At 53.9% G+C, this 14,760-nt stretch overlaps 5 protein-coding genes across 5 annotated transcripts; 2 read left to right on the forward strand and 3 right to left on the reverse strand.

Moving 5' to 3' along the window:
- Positions 1–1,201: 1,201 nt before the first annotated feature.
- On the forward strand, positions 1,202–2,325 carry N7482_000799 (SANT/Myb-like DNA-binding domain-containing protein; the record flags this gene model as incomplete). Its single annotated transcript, XM_056682924.1, has 2 exons — positions 1,202–2,041; positions 2,092–2,325. 2 exons carry the CDS (start codon positions 1,202–1,204, stop codon positions 2,323–2,325), a joined length of 1,074 nt encoding a protein of 357 aa, XP_056546530.1.
- A 198-nt stretch (positions 2,326–2,523) lies between these two features.
- N7482_000800 (T6SS phospholipase effector Tle1-like catalytic domain-containing protein) lies at positions 2,524–4,437 on the reverse strand (the record flags this gene model as incomplete). The annotated part of the gene is made up of 5 exons (XM_056682925.1): positions 2,524–3,477; positions 3,619–3,732; positions 3,786–3,956; positions 4,017–4,121; positions 4,177–4,437. The coding sequence occupies 5 exons, from the start codon at positions 4,435–4,437 to the stop codon at positions 2,524–2,526; spliced, it is 1,605 nt and encodes a 534-aa protein (XP_056546531.1).
- Positions 4,438–6,695: 2,258 nt separating this feature from the next.
- Positions 6,696–7,861, forward strand: cox5b (cytochrome c oxidase subunit IV; the record flags this gene model as incomplete). The annotated part of the gene is made up of 5 exons (XM_056682926.1): positions 6,696–6,792; positions 6,953–7,006; positions 7,246–7,404; positions 7,515–7,615; positions 7,676–7,861. 5 exons carry the CDS (start codon positions 6,696–6,698, stop codon positions 7,859–7,861), a joined length of 597 nt encoding a protein of 198 aa, XP_056546532.1.
- Positions 7,862–8,537: 676 nt separating this feature from the next.
- On the reverse strand, positions 8,538–10,330 carry N7482_000802 (uncharacterized protein; the record flags this gene model as incomplete). The annotated part of the gene is made up of 5 exons (XM_056682927.1): positions 8,538–8,885; positions 8,954–9,326; positions 9,390–9,503; positions 9,562–9,634; positions 9,709–10,330. The coding sequence occupies 5 exons, from the start codon at positions 10,328–10,330 to the stop codon at positions 8,538–8,540; spliced, it is 1,530 nt and encodes a 509-aa protein (XP_056546533.1).
- A 1,067-nt stretch (positions 10,331–11,397) lies between these two features.
- On the reverse strand, positions 11,398–12,840 carry N7482_000803 (SANT/Myb-like DNA-binding domain-containing protein; the record flags this gene model as incomplete). Its single annotated transcript, XM_056682928.1, has 6 exons — positions 11,398–11,439; positions 11,523–11,606; positions 11,662–11,694; positions 11,754–11,801; positions 11,863–12,401; positions 12,702–12,840. The coding sequence occupies 6 exons, from the start codon at positions 12,838–12,840 to the stop codon at positions 11,398–11,400; spliced, it is 885 nt and encodes a 294-aa protein (XP_056546534.1).
- Positions 12,841–14,760: the final 1,920 nt, after the last annotated feature.

Below are 14,760 nucleotides of genomic sequence, written 5' to 3' on the forward strand. Positions count from 1 at the left end.
CTATACCATGTCTGCCCCGCTCCTGACGAACGCAGCTGCCAAAGACAAAAAGCAAGACTCCACGCTCATCCCACAGGGTTATGAGATTCATTGTTTTAACCCCTGTCCGGCCCTCTTCGGCTTCGTATGGGACTGCTGTGATTGATCCTCGCATACCCTTGGCACTCCTGGACAGTCCCGCTAGATGGCGAATGGTCCGACAGCCTGCCTCTTTGGCTAACCCCAGACGGTACTCATTGGCCGAGCCTTGTGAACTCCCACTCGAATGCCCTCCCCGGCACGGGGAGCTAGCGGGGAAGCACCACCCAGCGAATGAAACCCCTGTCGCAGACTGTCCGCTTGCCCCTGAAGTCAATCTGACGGGGCTTTCCTCGTTTCGCGGCTCCTGTTGGGCTTCTGGTATTCCGAAAAAGACCTCGCCGCTGAACGGTACCTTGACCCCCTTTAGGCTGGTGGTGGTCTACAGTATTCTCTCTCCTCTGCGTGGCCAGACCCCCGTCTCACCTTGCCTGCTCCCTAGGAGAGAAGCTGCCACGGTCCATTGGGAGTTATCCCACTCTATAGCACACCGGGTTTAGGGGGGTCCTGGATAAGAAGGGATTGCATTTATTGGCAGAGGCCGGAAGGCAGCGCGCTTTGAACCGGTTTCGATATCGATGTGAATGTGGTCCTCTCCGTGACAGTCACCCTCTGACGTTTCTATTCCATTGGAAGACTAGCAAACCCAACCCTAGCAACGCACGCTCCGGTTGATGGGCTTCGTCGGCGCTGGAGCGTCCCACCTTGCCCGCTACGCAAACCTCCCCAGGACCAGACGAGTACTCGGTGAAGAAACTTATAGATGCGACTTCGTCCCCAGGCTGCATCTCTTATTTCCCTAGCACCAGATGTCGCAAATCTGCCTCTTTGTACCCCCCCAAATTATGCTCTTTCAGTCCAGTGGGCTCCGCGTCCTGGTTTCCCTTTGATACTGGGAGGTGTCGTATCCACTGCTCCTTTACGTGAAGCGTTTCTACCGACTCGTGAAAATTAGCTATACTTTTCTTTCCTCCCATCTAGTTTCCGAACGTGCTTCTTATGTGAGAACTAGGACGCTGAGCCGTCCCTTGCTCCTTTCTGGGAGCGCCATTTTGCTCTTTTTGGGTCATCACCTCCCAACAGAAGAGTCGCCGGCCGGGGCTCCCCCTGGCAAGGTCGATGCATGTCCGTAACACTGGCGGACCCGTACCGAGGCTTCGCGATCAACTTTTCCCACGCGGACAAGCCCGATGACCATGATATCATTGCCTACGATGCTCGGAACAAGTTGAACGGGCTTCCCTTCCAGCCCGGCTGCTCCCATTCTCCCTATGACCAGCACCCTCATGCGGCAACGCCGCTGTTGCCCCATCCGGCACCTCAGACCAACAGCTTCAATGATCCGCAGCCGAGCTATGCCCCGGTTCATCAGATGCTCCCGCCTCCGCCGCATTATGGCTATGAGCTCACGCCACCGCAAGACAATAGGAAACGCAAGCGGTCAAGGTCCGGCGGCGAAGGCGATAGCGGCCGCAATGTGAGTCGCCACCTTGGACCCCGAGAGCATCTACCAGCCCTGGCTCTTGATGGAATGGGCACTGGAATGGGTACTGCCGCCGAACAGTCGGACATGCTGTTCGCTGTTCACACTGGTCCTTCCACGTCGCTTCCGCCTTCGAACCAGATCTACCCCTCTCCGATTGCTCTCCCAGCCCCGCAGCAGCATCACCACCACCGTCTTCCTCTCCAGCTATTAGATGCCCATGCTGCCTCGTCCGCGATACTGGGAGCTCCCCCAACCGTGGTAGGTCAGCCGGGCATGCCAGACCCGGCACCTCGACCCCGGGGGCCCAAGCTCAAGTTCACGCCCGAGGAGGATGCACTGCTGGTAGACCTGAAAGAGGAAAAGAATCTGGCGTGGAAGCAAATTGCGGACTTTTTCCCGGGACGAACGAGTGGGACATTGCAGGTGCGGTACTGCACGAAGCTCAAGGCAAAGGACGTGGTCTGGACGGATGAGATGGTAGGTGAGTCTGGGTCTTTTCTATAACCTATGGCGACTAATTGAACCAGTTATCACGACTTCAGCACGCGCTGAATGACTATGAGCATGACAAGTGGCGAATTATTGCGGGGAAGGTTGGCAATGGATTTACACCAGCCGCGTGTCGTGAGCAGGCTTCGCATTTCCAGTCGTTCCAGACTCTCCAGGGGGTGCAGCAGGTTCAGCAGGTTCAGAGGGCCCAGGATGCCCAGGATGTCGATGCTTCGGGCTCACCTCAGAGTGGAGATGGTCTCCGAGTATAGGGCTCAATATATAGTGTGAAGTACCTATACGGTCTTCTTGCTTTTCTTGCCTTATATACCAGAATGGAGTAGAAGGTGGGTACATGTTTTATTAGAGCATTAGTGAATAAAGGTATGTATCTGGAATATGTGGGATTGGAATGATATTAAGCACGAATTCAACCTTCTATCATCACACCAATATCCTATCACTTCTCATTAGCGCTTGTCATCCCTCAAGATGGCTCTATAAAATGGCCGGCCTGCAACATCGAGAATAAGATCAGTAGGGGATTCAATCAGTACCACAGCAGTTGTCAACATACCCTTATTCAGACCAAGAAGCTTCTTCTCATACGGGCCCAGCTCCTCTTCCATTAAGATGGTCTGCGGAGGCGTCTCCTCTGCAGGTCCATCATACACCCATCCCCACCGATAATCCTGACTCTGCTGGATGAGATCGTCCTCATCTCCATAGGCATCTCGCTCGCGTATCTCACGACGAGACCTAACTCGTAGCTTCTCGAGCTGCCAAGGGCCCTTTCGAAGAAGAGCACGGCATTTGTACAGGCCAACGTCGTCGTAATTTAAACCGTCGAGAGCGAGTCGAATCCGAACAGATCGGTGAATGCGCTCGTTGGTCCCTTCCAAGAAATATTCCGTAGGAAGGGCAGTCTGTGGATCAACACGATGATACATTCCAGGCGTGCGAGTTGTTTTACCGGCCAGCTTGTAGAATCCAGTCTCCGGTTGAACGATCTCACCGAGACCCCACGGCCGCACGGGCTTGTGCTCTTCGTAGATGGAATCAACCGCCCATTGCTTCCACCGCTTGCGCTTGCGGCTGTCATCGGTCGGTTCCCCGTCTTCAGATTGATCGTAATAGTAGCGAACACTTTCTTGGAAAAGCAGATCAATTGTATCTGCTTCGAAGGCCACGCCAAGATCGGCTAGCTGATCCATCATCCAGGCCATAGTGACATTAGCGAGCTCTTGGTCGGGAAGACCACCGCCAACGTTGGAGTGAGCTCCACAGAACCAGACTTGTCGGAGATCCGTGTGCACACCGCGAGGCCGTTCCCAAACAGCCGGGGCGAAGGATGTGCGGACTTCGTCTAGGGCGAGAGCTTGGAAGGCGTGTTCGATTGTGTTTGAGAGAGTGGTGTCGTACCACTTGCATGTATAGACGAGTCAGTATTTCTCTGTGGCTAGGGAATTCCAAAGGGCACACTTATTCTTTGGTAGAGCGAGGTATTTTGAGTGTGTTTGATAAATTGGTGTCCGGAATGCCTGAATCCATCATCAATCTTGTACACTTCCACCAGAGATAATTGCCAGCGCACCTAAGCTTCCAACTGTGTCGAAAACTGCGACGCAACGAATTTTAATACGGTACCCATCTGGGTCATAGAGCCGGGTGAGTCCCTCCTTAAAATATGTCAATACAATCCAGGTCACAAGGGGAGTAAAAGACCACGAACATCTTCAAGACGGAGCTTGTACTCTCTTTGATCAATGGGTTTGTTAGGGAATGGTATAGTGGGAAATTTGTCCTTGTAGTTGGGGTTTCTGAAGTTCTCTGAATCCTTGAAGATTGGGTAGAGATATTCCATTCCTCTGTTTGTGAGAAGTCCGATTTCCGTCATGAGTCCCTAGATCTATTAGATTTCCCATGTCTTAGCATTCCTCGGGGACAAACAAGGTATGCTTACAGCCACACTACGAGCGGTGAATGCGCCACGGGAAAACCCTATGAGAAAGATCTCATCGCCAGGCTCATAATTTGTTGCGATGAAACTATAGGCTTCCCGGATGTTCTGCGACCGGTCGTCAGACAATCGCCTCGCAAATATAAAGCATGATTGCACCCACTTCATCGACGCCAGCACCGAAAACCCCGCCGGCAATTGTGTCTGAAATAGTTCCAGAAGTACCCACGCCCGGATGATAGTAAACAACTTGACTCTTCCCATCCAGACCCTTCTTTCGCAGAGCCCGATACAGGCGGGTCACATTAGAAGGAACCTGGAGAGTATAATTTGGATCATGAAGGGTTGGGCGATTATAGCCCTGGTCGCTATTGATCCACGTGCCATCCAGACATACCACGAGGCGTTTTCCCTGGGTCGCCATTGTGTGTAACTCGACGTGGTTGGCAAGAAGATCCAAAGCGGGACCAAGCACAGTACCTGCGTCGGGCCGCGAACAGAAGCGCAGAGGAGGAAAGGGTGGTAAGATCGGTGCGTCCAGATAGATTGCGACGAGCTAATATTTATTGAGCCTATAATCAAGCACACGCAGGAACCGTTCGCAATTCCAAGGACGTGGATACTAAGAACCGGAAATTACGCGGACTTCAAACTACCCCGCTTCAGCCTCATCTCACCCGTGACCTCACCAGCTGAAACCCTTTGTGGCTGTCTTGTTTAGTGATTGCTGTCTTATCTTCTTTTTGTATTTTTTTATTCTTATAGAAATGAAATATGAGTTATCTGATCCACGACTTATACTATATGTCAATTTGTGCCGACACTGCCTAATCAATTCAAATGCCCACCATATCCATCCGGTCATTTTACCATGCACCGAACCGAGCGCCAATCCATCTCAACATGTGTCATCATAACATCTTCTTGGCAGCCAGTCTTTGATTCGATATCAATAGCCTGGCCGCCTGATTCGCTGCAAGACTTATCAGACGCCGTGCAGGTGCCACCCATCAACGACCATGAGTAAATTTTATTCACCGGGCCAGAGGCACAAGCGGTTGAGTTAAATCCTCCATCGGTGAAGTATCTGCAGTAAACCCCTGTTGTATCATCGAACGCGGCTTTATAATCTCCAGGAAGTTCAAGGCATTTTGAGTCCTGGTCTTTGTGTCCTTTCAACAGGTAGTAATCTTGATTACAAATTGTGCCCGTATAAGCTATGAGCGTCCATTGGGGGCCTGCGCTAGACGTGGTGCTTGACTGGTGAGTTGTGGTCTTAGTTGTGGCTGGAATCACCTTCGTTGTGGTTACCTCTATGGTCGTGGCTGTTTTCTTCGCTGCAGCTTCAGTGGTCGAAGTTTGCTTCGCTGCAGCTTCAGTGGTCGAAACTTGACAATTCGACATGCAGCTGACGTCTTGTGGAGTACACCAGTATTCCCCGGGAGCAGAACATACTCCCTGGCCCGTACACTATAGATACCGTTAGTTCAAAGTATGTCAAGAGGGGTTGTGGCCGACCTTACGCATTTATCCGAAGAGCACGGATTTAACGACGCAAGGTCGGACATATTGAGAGGCCTTGTGGTTCCAGGAACCTGAGGGCCACACTGCGCTGTGGGGAGGGCAAGTGGCATTGGGGGATCTCCGGGGCTGACGCATATAAATGAACCTTGTCGCAAAAACCCGCAGTCAAAACGCCAGCTGTGGGCATTGTATACTTGGAGCTGCGCCACAGTGATCCCAATTTTCTTCGCAATATCCTGGCAGCCCTCATTGCCAACGATGTACGTCTTGCAAATAGTCGACTTTTTGACTAGAGGGGTTGTACCTTGCGCAGAGAATGACCCACGCCCCCTGATTTGTAACGGAAGCTCGCTGGGCTCAAGGAATCCAGCCGCCATGGTGATGAGGAACAGCCCGCATAAGGCTAGAAAGTAATAATGACCATGATGGAAAATCGCCATATTGACTTTGATTGCAGATCAAGTTGTCCAGTGGGTCTCATTTAACACGGTCTATCGGTTTATATATGCGTTTCCCATTCAACCATCTGCTCGTCATCAAATCATTAGAAGCCCAGGCTCATTGATACATCCGGGGATGCAGATGCACTTGGGCATTCGACTGAAACTGGACAGATTATTAATAGCAAGACTTTCATTATCTCCGAAATTCTGAAACCCCGGGGTATACGCTTCAGACCAAACACTTCAACGGATGATTGCTCCTCTCGAAATCCATCAACAAAGAAGACAGAGGAGATCGCTGCAGGTGGGCATCAACAATCCTCTTGGCTGATATTGTTCTCCTCATCCTTGATCAGACAATCGGTCATCACCTCTCTACAGCGTATGCAGGGGCTCATCTTGTGACCGATCTCTACAAAGCCATGCCTATAGTTTGGGGATGCATGCTTTGCACACCTCCCCCTCCACTACAGAGCCCTAAGCCCTACGTTTCCTAACCCGTCTGGTGCATGCATGGTCTTCCTCGCCTCCCGTAATATCAGCCAATCAAGAGCTGAGTCATCGGCATTACCCGCGGCCCATTGGCGCACAGAATCCAGCCAATCAGCGGCCAGGACGGGTCAAAGCGGCTTCAAACCTCACCCAAACCTCAGACCTCCAAACTCTCGCTCATCCCCAAACTCCCCTCCTCTACCCCATCCATCCAGCTCCCGCGATGTTCCTCCAACGCACCGCCTCCGCCATCGCGAGGCGCTCGCCCGCCCGCGCCTTCACTCTCGCCCAGCGCCCGTTCTCTTCCTCGATCGTGCGTCGTACGTGATCCTCACTCCAGTGGCCTGATCCGACCTCCCCCGACCTTCGCTATCTCTACTTCCCCCCCAAGTCAATTGGGCTCCAGCACACCTTTTTCGATCAAGCAAGCTCGAAAATAATTTGTGTGACTACCAGCTAACGCGAATTGTCTCTTCATAGGTGACGACAAGAAGTGGGCCGTTAAGGACGAGGGCAAGATCCTTTCCTTCGACGGTTAGTACCCTCCCGACCACGCGACAACCAATTGCCCCGATCGTGCCCCCAATACCCCGGAGGGGTCCAGCCCGTCACTTTCCCCATTTCCCTGAAGCAATTGGGTTCCATAGGCTGCACGAGCTGCCGGAAACATGGACCGAGGACCCCTCTTAGCCGAGTCATATCGAACGCGGCTTGCTGGCTCGCAAATCTCACCCTGCAGAACATACCACTAATATGATATCTCCGCCTTACAGAGATCAAGACCGAGGATGACCTGATCCCCCCCGGTGCCAAGCCCGGTACCATCCCTACCGACTACATCCAGGCAACCGGTCTCGAGCGTCTGGAGCTCATCGGTAAGATGCAGGGCATCGACATCTTCGACATGCGTCCTCTGGATGCCTCCCGCAAGGGTACGTGAAATTCTCCGTTTTAGTCTTGTGTCGCGCGTCGCTTCGTACGCGACGCTGGTACTCGTTTTTACCGCTCGGGGACGCCCGCTGACCCATACCGCCGCAAACAGGAACCCTCGAGAACCCCATCATCGTCAACGGTGCCGGTGATGAGCAGTACGCCGGTTGCACTGGCTACCCCGTCGACTCCCACCAGGTGAACTGGCTGACCGTACGTCGGACCCCAACACCCCCGGTCAACTATCCAAAGCACTAACTCTGGTCCCCGCAGGTCTCCCGAGAGCGCCCCATTGAGCGCTGCCTGGAGTGCGGCAACGTCGTCAAGCTGAACTACGTCGGCCCAGAGGAGGACCCCCACGCTCACGACCACGCTCACGACCACGGCCACCACCACCCGCCCCACGAGGAGCCCAAGACCTTCGCCGACTTCGTCAAGCCTGACTACTGGTACCGGTAAATCTGGGGCTCGATCTAGCGTACCCTAGCGATTTGAAAATCTTCGATACAGTGTGAATGGCCCCTCGCGGCCCGGGGCGCGCGAATCTGTGTGTCTGTATCTGTTCTTGTCTGCGTGGCTTTGGCTTGCCCTTCTTCGATCTCTTTTGTAGAATACTTCTCTAGTGGATGAAAATGAGAGTGCCAGGGGGTGTACTTTTGACTAATAATTTGGTTTGTCACGTTCCTTTTCCCGTTTAGCTTGCAAGCTGCTGGGCTGCAGCGCACTATGCCTCGACCGTTGACCGTGTCAGACACCAGGGAAGGTTGATGCTTTTTCTGGAAGCATGCTCCTATGGATGGTACGAAGGGGTCCACAGCCGATGCAAACATCAGATGCTTCGAGGTCTAGAAATGGACAGGTTCGAATGGTTTCATAGGAGAGGAATTTAGATGCGTTCGGCGAATGTCGTACGACCATACATAATGCAAGTAGAATTATTTTAGTTACCCCAACTGAAGCAAGGCTTAACTAGAAATGCAGGTGAGTATCTCTATATCCTAGCATGTGAGGATAATGTGTCGAACGAATCGCGCCACCATCACATCATACCAGCGAAGCCGGACAAGATGGAACTAATCTCGCCAGGCCTATGCCCCATGGCCCCGTAGCTGTATCCAGTATACGGCACTATCGCCTAGCGACCAACAAAGTGCAGTTCCAGAAGCCGAAGCGGCGGATACACAACCGCCGTCCACGAGAAACCGACGTAGTTGCCCATATCGGCGCCATATTCACCAACAAGCTTCGCCAGTGGCCCGATGTACCACACCTGCGCCATGCACAGCACAGCACCAACCCAGCCGACAACGAACGCCACAAATGCTGCGATGCCGATAGGCAACTTGGACGGATCCCGCCACGCAGCCCAGTTATATCCGGTGCGGAAGCGGAAGAAGAAGAACTCCTCGATCAAGATCGCGAACCAAATAGCCACCCAGTAGCCCATCAGCGCGAGGAAATTGGTGAAGATTTCAGAAGGTGGCTGCGCCCTGCCAGTGCGCAGACGGTGTAGATGATTACGCCCACAGTGTTCCAAATCACTCGGGGTACCTTTTCGGCGTAGCGGCCGAGGATCTGGAAGTCGACGCCGGCGGAATAGGTGGGTGCAACGGTGTTGGCAATGAGCCCTAGGGCGACAATCACGGAGCAGAACTTGCCAAAGCCGTGGAGGGGCCCGAAGCCTTCTACGATGAGGGCGCCTTGGCCGCGGTTGTAGGCTGCTTCGTATTCGGGGTAGGCGCCAATTCCGGAGGCGAGACCGATACCGCAGACTAGGGCCATGGCGAAGGAGAGGACAAGCCCGGTTAAGGTCAGGGTGAAGATTGTACGGCGGGAGGTGTGCTCGGGGTAGTATACGAAGAAATCGGCAGCCAGAGGGGCGTAAGTGATTGCCGCACTGAGGCAAATGGAGAAGAACGATAGCCTAGCACCGATATATGTTAATTGAGAACATGGCATGTATGATGGCTTGACGTGGACTACTAACCTGTTACCGGCTAACGTCCGGGGATCACCTTGAGAGGCCGCCGACACGTCGAACTTGGTAGACGACACGCCGAAAAGCATGCACACAACAATCAGCTGGGGCAGAAATGCAAATCTAATAACTGCCAGTGATTAGTTGTTGGAGACATAATCAGATAAAGAATAATACGGACCGTTCATAGTAGTGGAAGACTTGAATGCCGAATGTAGCTACCACCCAACTGATGATTGCAATAATAACAATGCCTGTTGCGTCGAGTCAGTCAAAGCCGTCCAACACATCAATATCTTAATATCTTTAGGCATCACAAATCACATACCCACAGCAACCGACATGCCACCCGGTGAAACAGCAGACAAGATCTGCCCTCCCACCACACAGTCAATCAAACAGTACCCTATCATTTGAACGAGGTTCAGCAAAACAATAATCTTGCTCGGCCACCAGCCCATCGAGTAGCGGCCAAAGGCCATAGTCCTAATCCCCGAGATGGGGCCCCAGGTTGCCACCCATGCGGCAACGAGCGAGCCAGCGAATGAACCAAACACAGCACAGAGCGCCGAGTCCGTGAAGCTGAGTCCATACACCGCCGGGCCCAGCATGCCCAGGGTAATATTGTTCGCCGCGAGATTAATCGATACCCACAGCAAGAACGCTTGCAGATACGACATCCATGACAAGCGCTTCATGCGCTCGTCCGCCGCGACTCGCTCAATGCCCCGCGCCTCAAGGTTATACTCGACAAGTTGCTGCTCGAAGGCTCTCAGTAGGGAGCCGAGGCGCGAGCCGGCGGGGTTGCGACGACTCGCATTCTCCGGCGGGTATGTGGCATTGGTCTTGTTCTCATAGTCCAGTGGGTGCTCGGTCGAGCGGACAGTCTTGATATCGTCGTCTTGTTCATTACGCGCCGCTATGGCGGCGACTTCATGTTCCGAGGCCATGCTGCACACAAGCGTCAGTACAATCCGTTCGATCGAACCGGGAGCCAGGTAGGCAGAAAAGCGCATGAGTCCTTTCGCTGGAATTATCCAGATCAAGTTCAACCGTATGATCTCAGAACGGCCGCGGGCAAGAGAAGCTAGCGCAGCCCTTGCCCGCGGGCCGAACACCGGTCTTCATGCAGGTTCTAGAAAGGTACCTTGATCATTAGACAATACCAGGCTACTCGTCTTCATGGTAGCCGTCCCCGGGGATGGTGTGAGGGCGGGAGTCGGGATCTGTACTCGAGGCTTGTAAACTCGGGGGAAGCAGTGGGCGAGCTGTGCCACCTTCCAATCTGGATGAGTCACTATGAAGCAATGGGTGGTTAGCGGGCGGTGGCGATGAGGAATTCAGGATCTGGGGAGAAATGCAGTCACCTGGAAGAGAATCTGCCGATGGGGAGGAGACGCTGAGCGTAACTGGATTAATTGAATAGCCTGAAAGGCGACACTTTGAGACAAGCGATAGCAGAAAAAAAGGTGTGGAGGATGTGGGAAGAGGCCGCGGGGAAAAATGGATCGCCCGCGTTTCTCGGCGGTTTTCCGCTTCCGCCGGGGTACGAGATGCGCCGAAAGGACAGACCCGCTTTGATCGTGTCTATTGTTTCTGGTTCCTGACTAGGCTAGTTTGTGCAGTTACTGGAATCTGTCTGGGAATCATCCATATAGCATTGGTCACGAAAGAAAAGAAAAAGGGGGAAAGCCAGATAGGAGGAACTTGAGAAAAGACATCAAAAGACAGCCCGTATGGCACCAAGAAGGCTAACGCCCAAGTACGAAGGGGGAAAAGAGGCCAGAAGAAAGATTCCAGGCAATATCAGAAGAGGTAGACTAAAAGAGACCAGATCACCAACTCCATGTGCCTTGTCATATCAGTGGCCCCCGTCAGCCATTGACGATATTTGCATCGCTATGGAATTGCAGAATCCGGGGAGGGAATGCCAAATTCATCAAGATGCATGAAAAGAAAAGAATAGAAATCAAAAGTTCAATCATCACTTCATCAGTGGGTCATCAGGTGCAGCAGCTCAAAGATTTTTGAAGTGCTCCTTGGCATACTGCTCGCAGGCCTGTAGAGAGAGACGGAGTTAGGATCCAGAGTTGCGGTTGGACACGAGTGAATCAGGTCCAGGGGCATCCGATGGCAACAGACCTTGGCCGGCTTGCCGACTTTCTGTCCGATGACCTTCCACTTGTTTGCCTCGTATTCCTTAATTGCGTCACGGAGCTTTATAGACTGCGCGCTGTCAGTGGGTTCGCGTGGGCACGCGACAGGGGGGAACCGATCATACCTCGTCTTCGGCGAACTCGGCGTAGTGCATATCCTGCATGATGAGGTGAGCGCACCGATCATAGAGCTTGAATGACCCGCCAGGTCCCATACCTTGTACCAGTGTTTCTTCACACTGCCCTCAGTCCGCGTCGGAAAGGTCTGCGACGCGTTGAATTAGCAAATTGGGATGTCGCGACCATCGACGGAGGCACGGACGCACCTTTGCGATCTCACTCCAACTTCGACCTGCATCGCGCATGGTCTTGAGCCGTTGTTCCTCCTCGGCCGTCCATGGGGTGTTGGTGCGACCCTTCTTCTTGGGGGTCGCCTCGACCGGCGGTTGGAGGACGTTTGGGTCACCCTCCATCGCACCACCGGCCGTTGTCATCGGTGCCGCCATCATCGTGGAGGAGCCCGCAGCCGGGGATGAGGGACGCTTGCGCGATGAGGAGGGTTGTTGCTGCTGCTGTTGTTGTTGCGGATGTTGCTGCTGCTGTTGCTGTTGCTGCTGTTGCTGCTGTTGCTGCTGTTGATGGGGGATCGGACCCGTGGGTATAGGAATGCCTTCAAAGGTCGGAACTCGATGGAAGGGATGGATCTGTTGTTGGGCGAGGAGATGCGGCGGGGCGCTGGTGGTGGCCGAAGTCTTGATCCGTTTGGAAGTCGGAGGGGACCTGGTCGCGCGTCCGTTAGCATGGAAAGTAGAAGGAGTAGCGGCGGTAGCAGAAGCAAATGCATCGCGCAGGCAATGGAGAGACGCTTGTGTGAACAACAGAAGATGGAACGCGACTCGATCTGCACTCTGTTTTCCTCTCTCGCTCTCTTCTCCTCAGGCAGGCTGACGAAGCTGTCTCATTCCAGAAGAAGTCTCCCTCCCGCAGTACAGGAGGCAGGAGCCGAATGGAGATCACAGACGAGGGACTTACGACATGGTGAAAGACAGGAGTTCTCAATCACACGTCGATCATCTGTACATACGGGGCGCGCGTAGGGGGTTAGCAGATCTGCTACAGGCGCGCCTCGATCAACTTTTAGGAAAGCGAGCTTCGTTACACTAACGATGACGCAGGCGCATCGCAGGCAGAACCAGATCGGGAAAGAGGGCAGCCAGCGCGACAGGAGGGGGGAAGAGTAGAACCCAGAGGGAGCTGGAGTCGTGGACTTGGCCGTTCGGAAGTCGCAGGGAAGGGAAGTCCATTGATCCCGACCGGGGGGAGCGACGCGATTCAGCTCTCTTTCGCTTCGTCCCCCTTTTGTTTCAGGAGAGAGCAGGAGGAAGGGGATGGTGATGATAATGACTGTGATGAGTCGGAAGGAGGGACGGGTGAAGCTCACAGATCAAAATCGCATGGTCGAAGAGTCGAATCGGGCACCTCGAATTCCTCCGAGTACGGGGAGAACATGAGGCTCGAACGGGGGGGGGGGGTGGATGGTGGTAGGTCGTGGTGGAGGAGGGGAGAGGAAAGTTGACGTGGAACTTGGATGACAGGGAAGAGTAGGAGCGAAAGGGTGAGGGAGATGAGAAGAGGAGAAAGAGAGGAGGTGAGCGGGGATGGAGTCACCTCATATCACGCCGGTCAGGGCATAGCACGAGGCTGCTCAGATTCTGCGAGACCTACTCAATCGCGCCATAGCCGTCTATCGTTTATCGCCTAGAGCTGATCCTGAACACTCGATCTCTTCCATTCACCGTTTGGCGACGACCGTCTGGGGGAGGCCAAGTGGAGGGGTTGGGAATGGGCTTGCGCGCCGTAGTTCTAGGCCTTTGCGACTCCTCCCGTCTCCGATGCTATACAAAACACAGAACACAAACCACAATAACACAAACACCACACACCACACACCAAGCACCAAGCACCGAGCACCTACTCGGACGCTCCCCCCCCCCTTTCCTGAGTGCCGAGTCACTTCTAAGACCCTACATCCAAGACCATCCTTATCGTGTCAAGCGGAAGATCATTACAAAACCATGCGCTTCCGCTCACCACCACCACCCCTCTCCGGTGCATTCCACCGTTCGTCACTCTAGGAACCCGATGCCCGGGGGCCCTGTCACAAATGGCTCGTGCGGCACTCCAATTCGACCGGCGCAGTTGCTGCAGAAGCAGGATGGGCCACGTCCGACAGCTTCCATGAGACATTTGGGCCGAAGACGCCCGCGAGTGGCCTATTTCCAGAATCCGGTGACCCCGCGAACTCTCACAGTGCGAGGATGACAGCAACGAGGGGGTCAAGGTCAACCCGCGAATGGCACTCCCCACGGCCTGCTGGGGTCTGCACTTGCGGCCACCCGCTCGAGCCGCATTCGCGCAATTGCCACGGTGGTCCATAATGGCCATAATGCCTTCCCGGACGCGGACTTTCCAGCGGTGACAGCTGCCGCTACAGCAGCAACAGCAGCAGCCTGTTGCTGTTATCACTTCGCCTACTCCGATGATTGCTGTTGAACGAGTCCGTCCCACCCGAGACTTGGCGGACTAAGTCAAGCCACACGAGGGTGTGCAGCCACGATACCCCTCCTCTCCTCTCTTGCGTTTGCGGTCATGCCAGTGGAGATGGGGCTATATAGACCAGATCTCAAGTCCAGCGCCCTTCGTAATCAAAGAGTCCCGGGGTATCCCAAGATTCGTCCGGGGATATACCCATTGACTGGCAATGCTATCAGGCCCCGTAATCCTCCAACCTCCTAATAGTCATTTCCCGCCATCAGGGAATCGGGCTCATCTCCTGCAGACTGTCAAATCAGCGCAGACAGTCCCGAACAGGACGAGCACAGCGGCTGAAGCTAGCTTTGCCTCGCCAACGCCCCAATTGCGACTGCGAATGGTCCACGCCATCCTGCATCCTGTGGAGATGGCAACCGGTAGGGATCGTGCATCTCCTCGAAACAATGTGGCTGCTATCTGCAGCACGATGGGGTCAAGGCCCGTGTCCATTTATCGACGCCACCAGACAGCTTCAGATTTCAGATGGAGTGCGGGCTTGCGAGGTGGGCACAGTGGCAGGTCATCTTCTCATTCAAATCTAATATCGCCGGGTTACGCCTATGTTGGGCAGGCAAAGCGTAATTGGATAATCTGACTTGGGCGATATTCTCGTCCAGAGTGATTCAGATCGG

Source organism: Penicillium canariense (assembly GCF_028826845.1).
Source record: "Penicillium canariense strain IBT 26290 chromosome Unknown utg000001l_segment0_segment0, whole genome shotgun sequence".
NCBI lineage: Eukaryota > Fungi > Ascomycota > Eurotiomycetes > Eurotiales > Aspergillaceae > Penicillium > Penicillium canariense.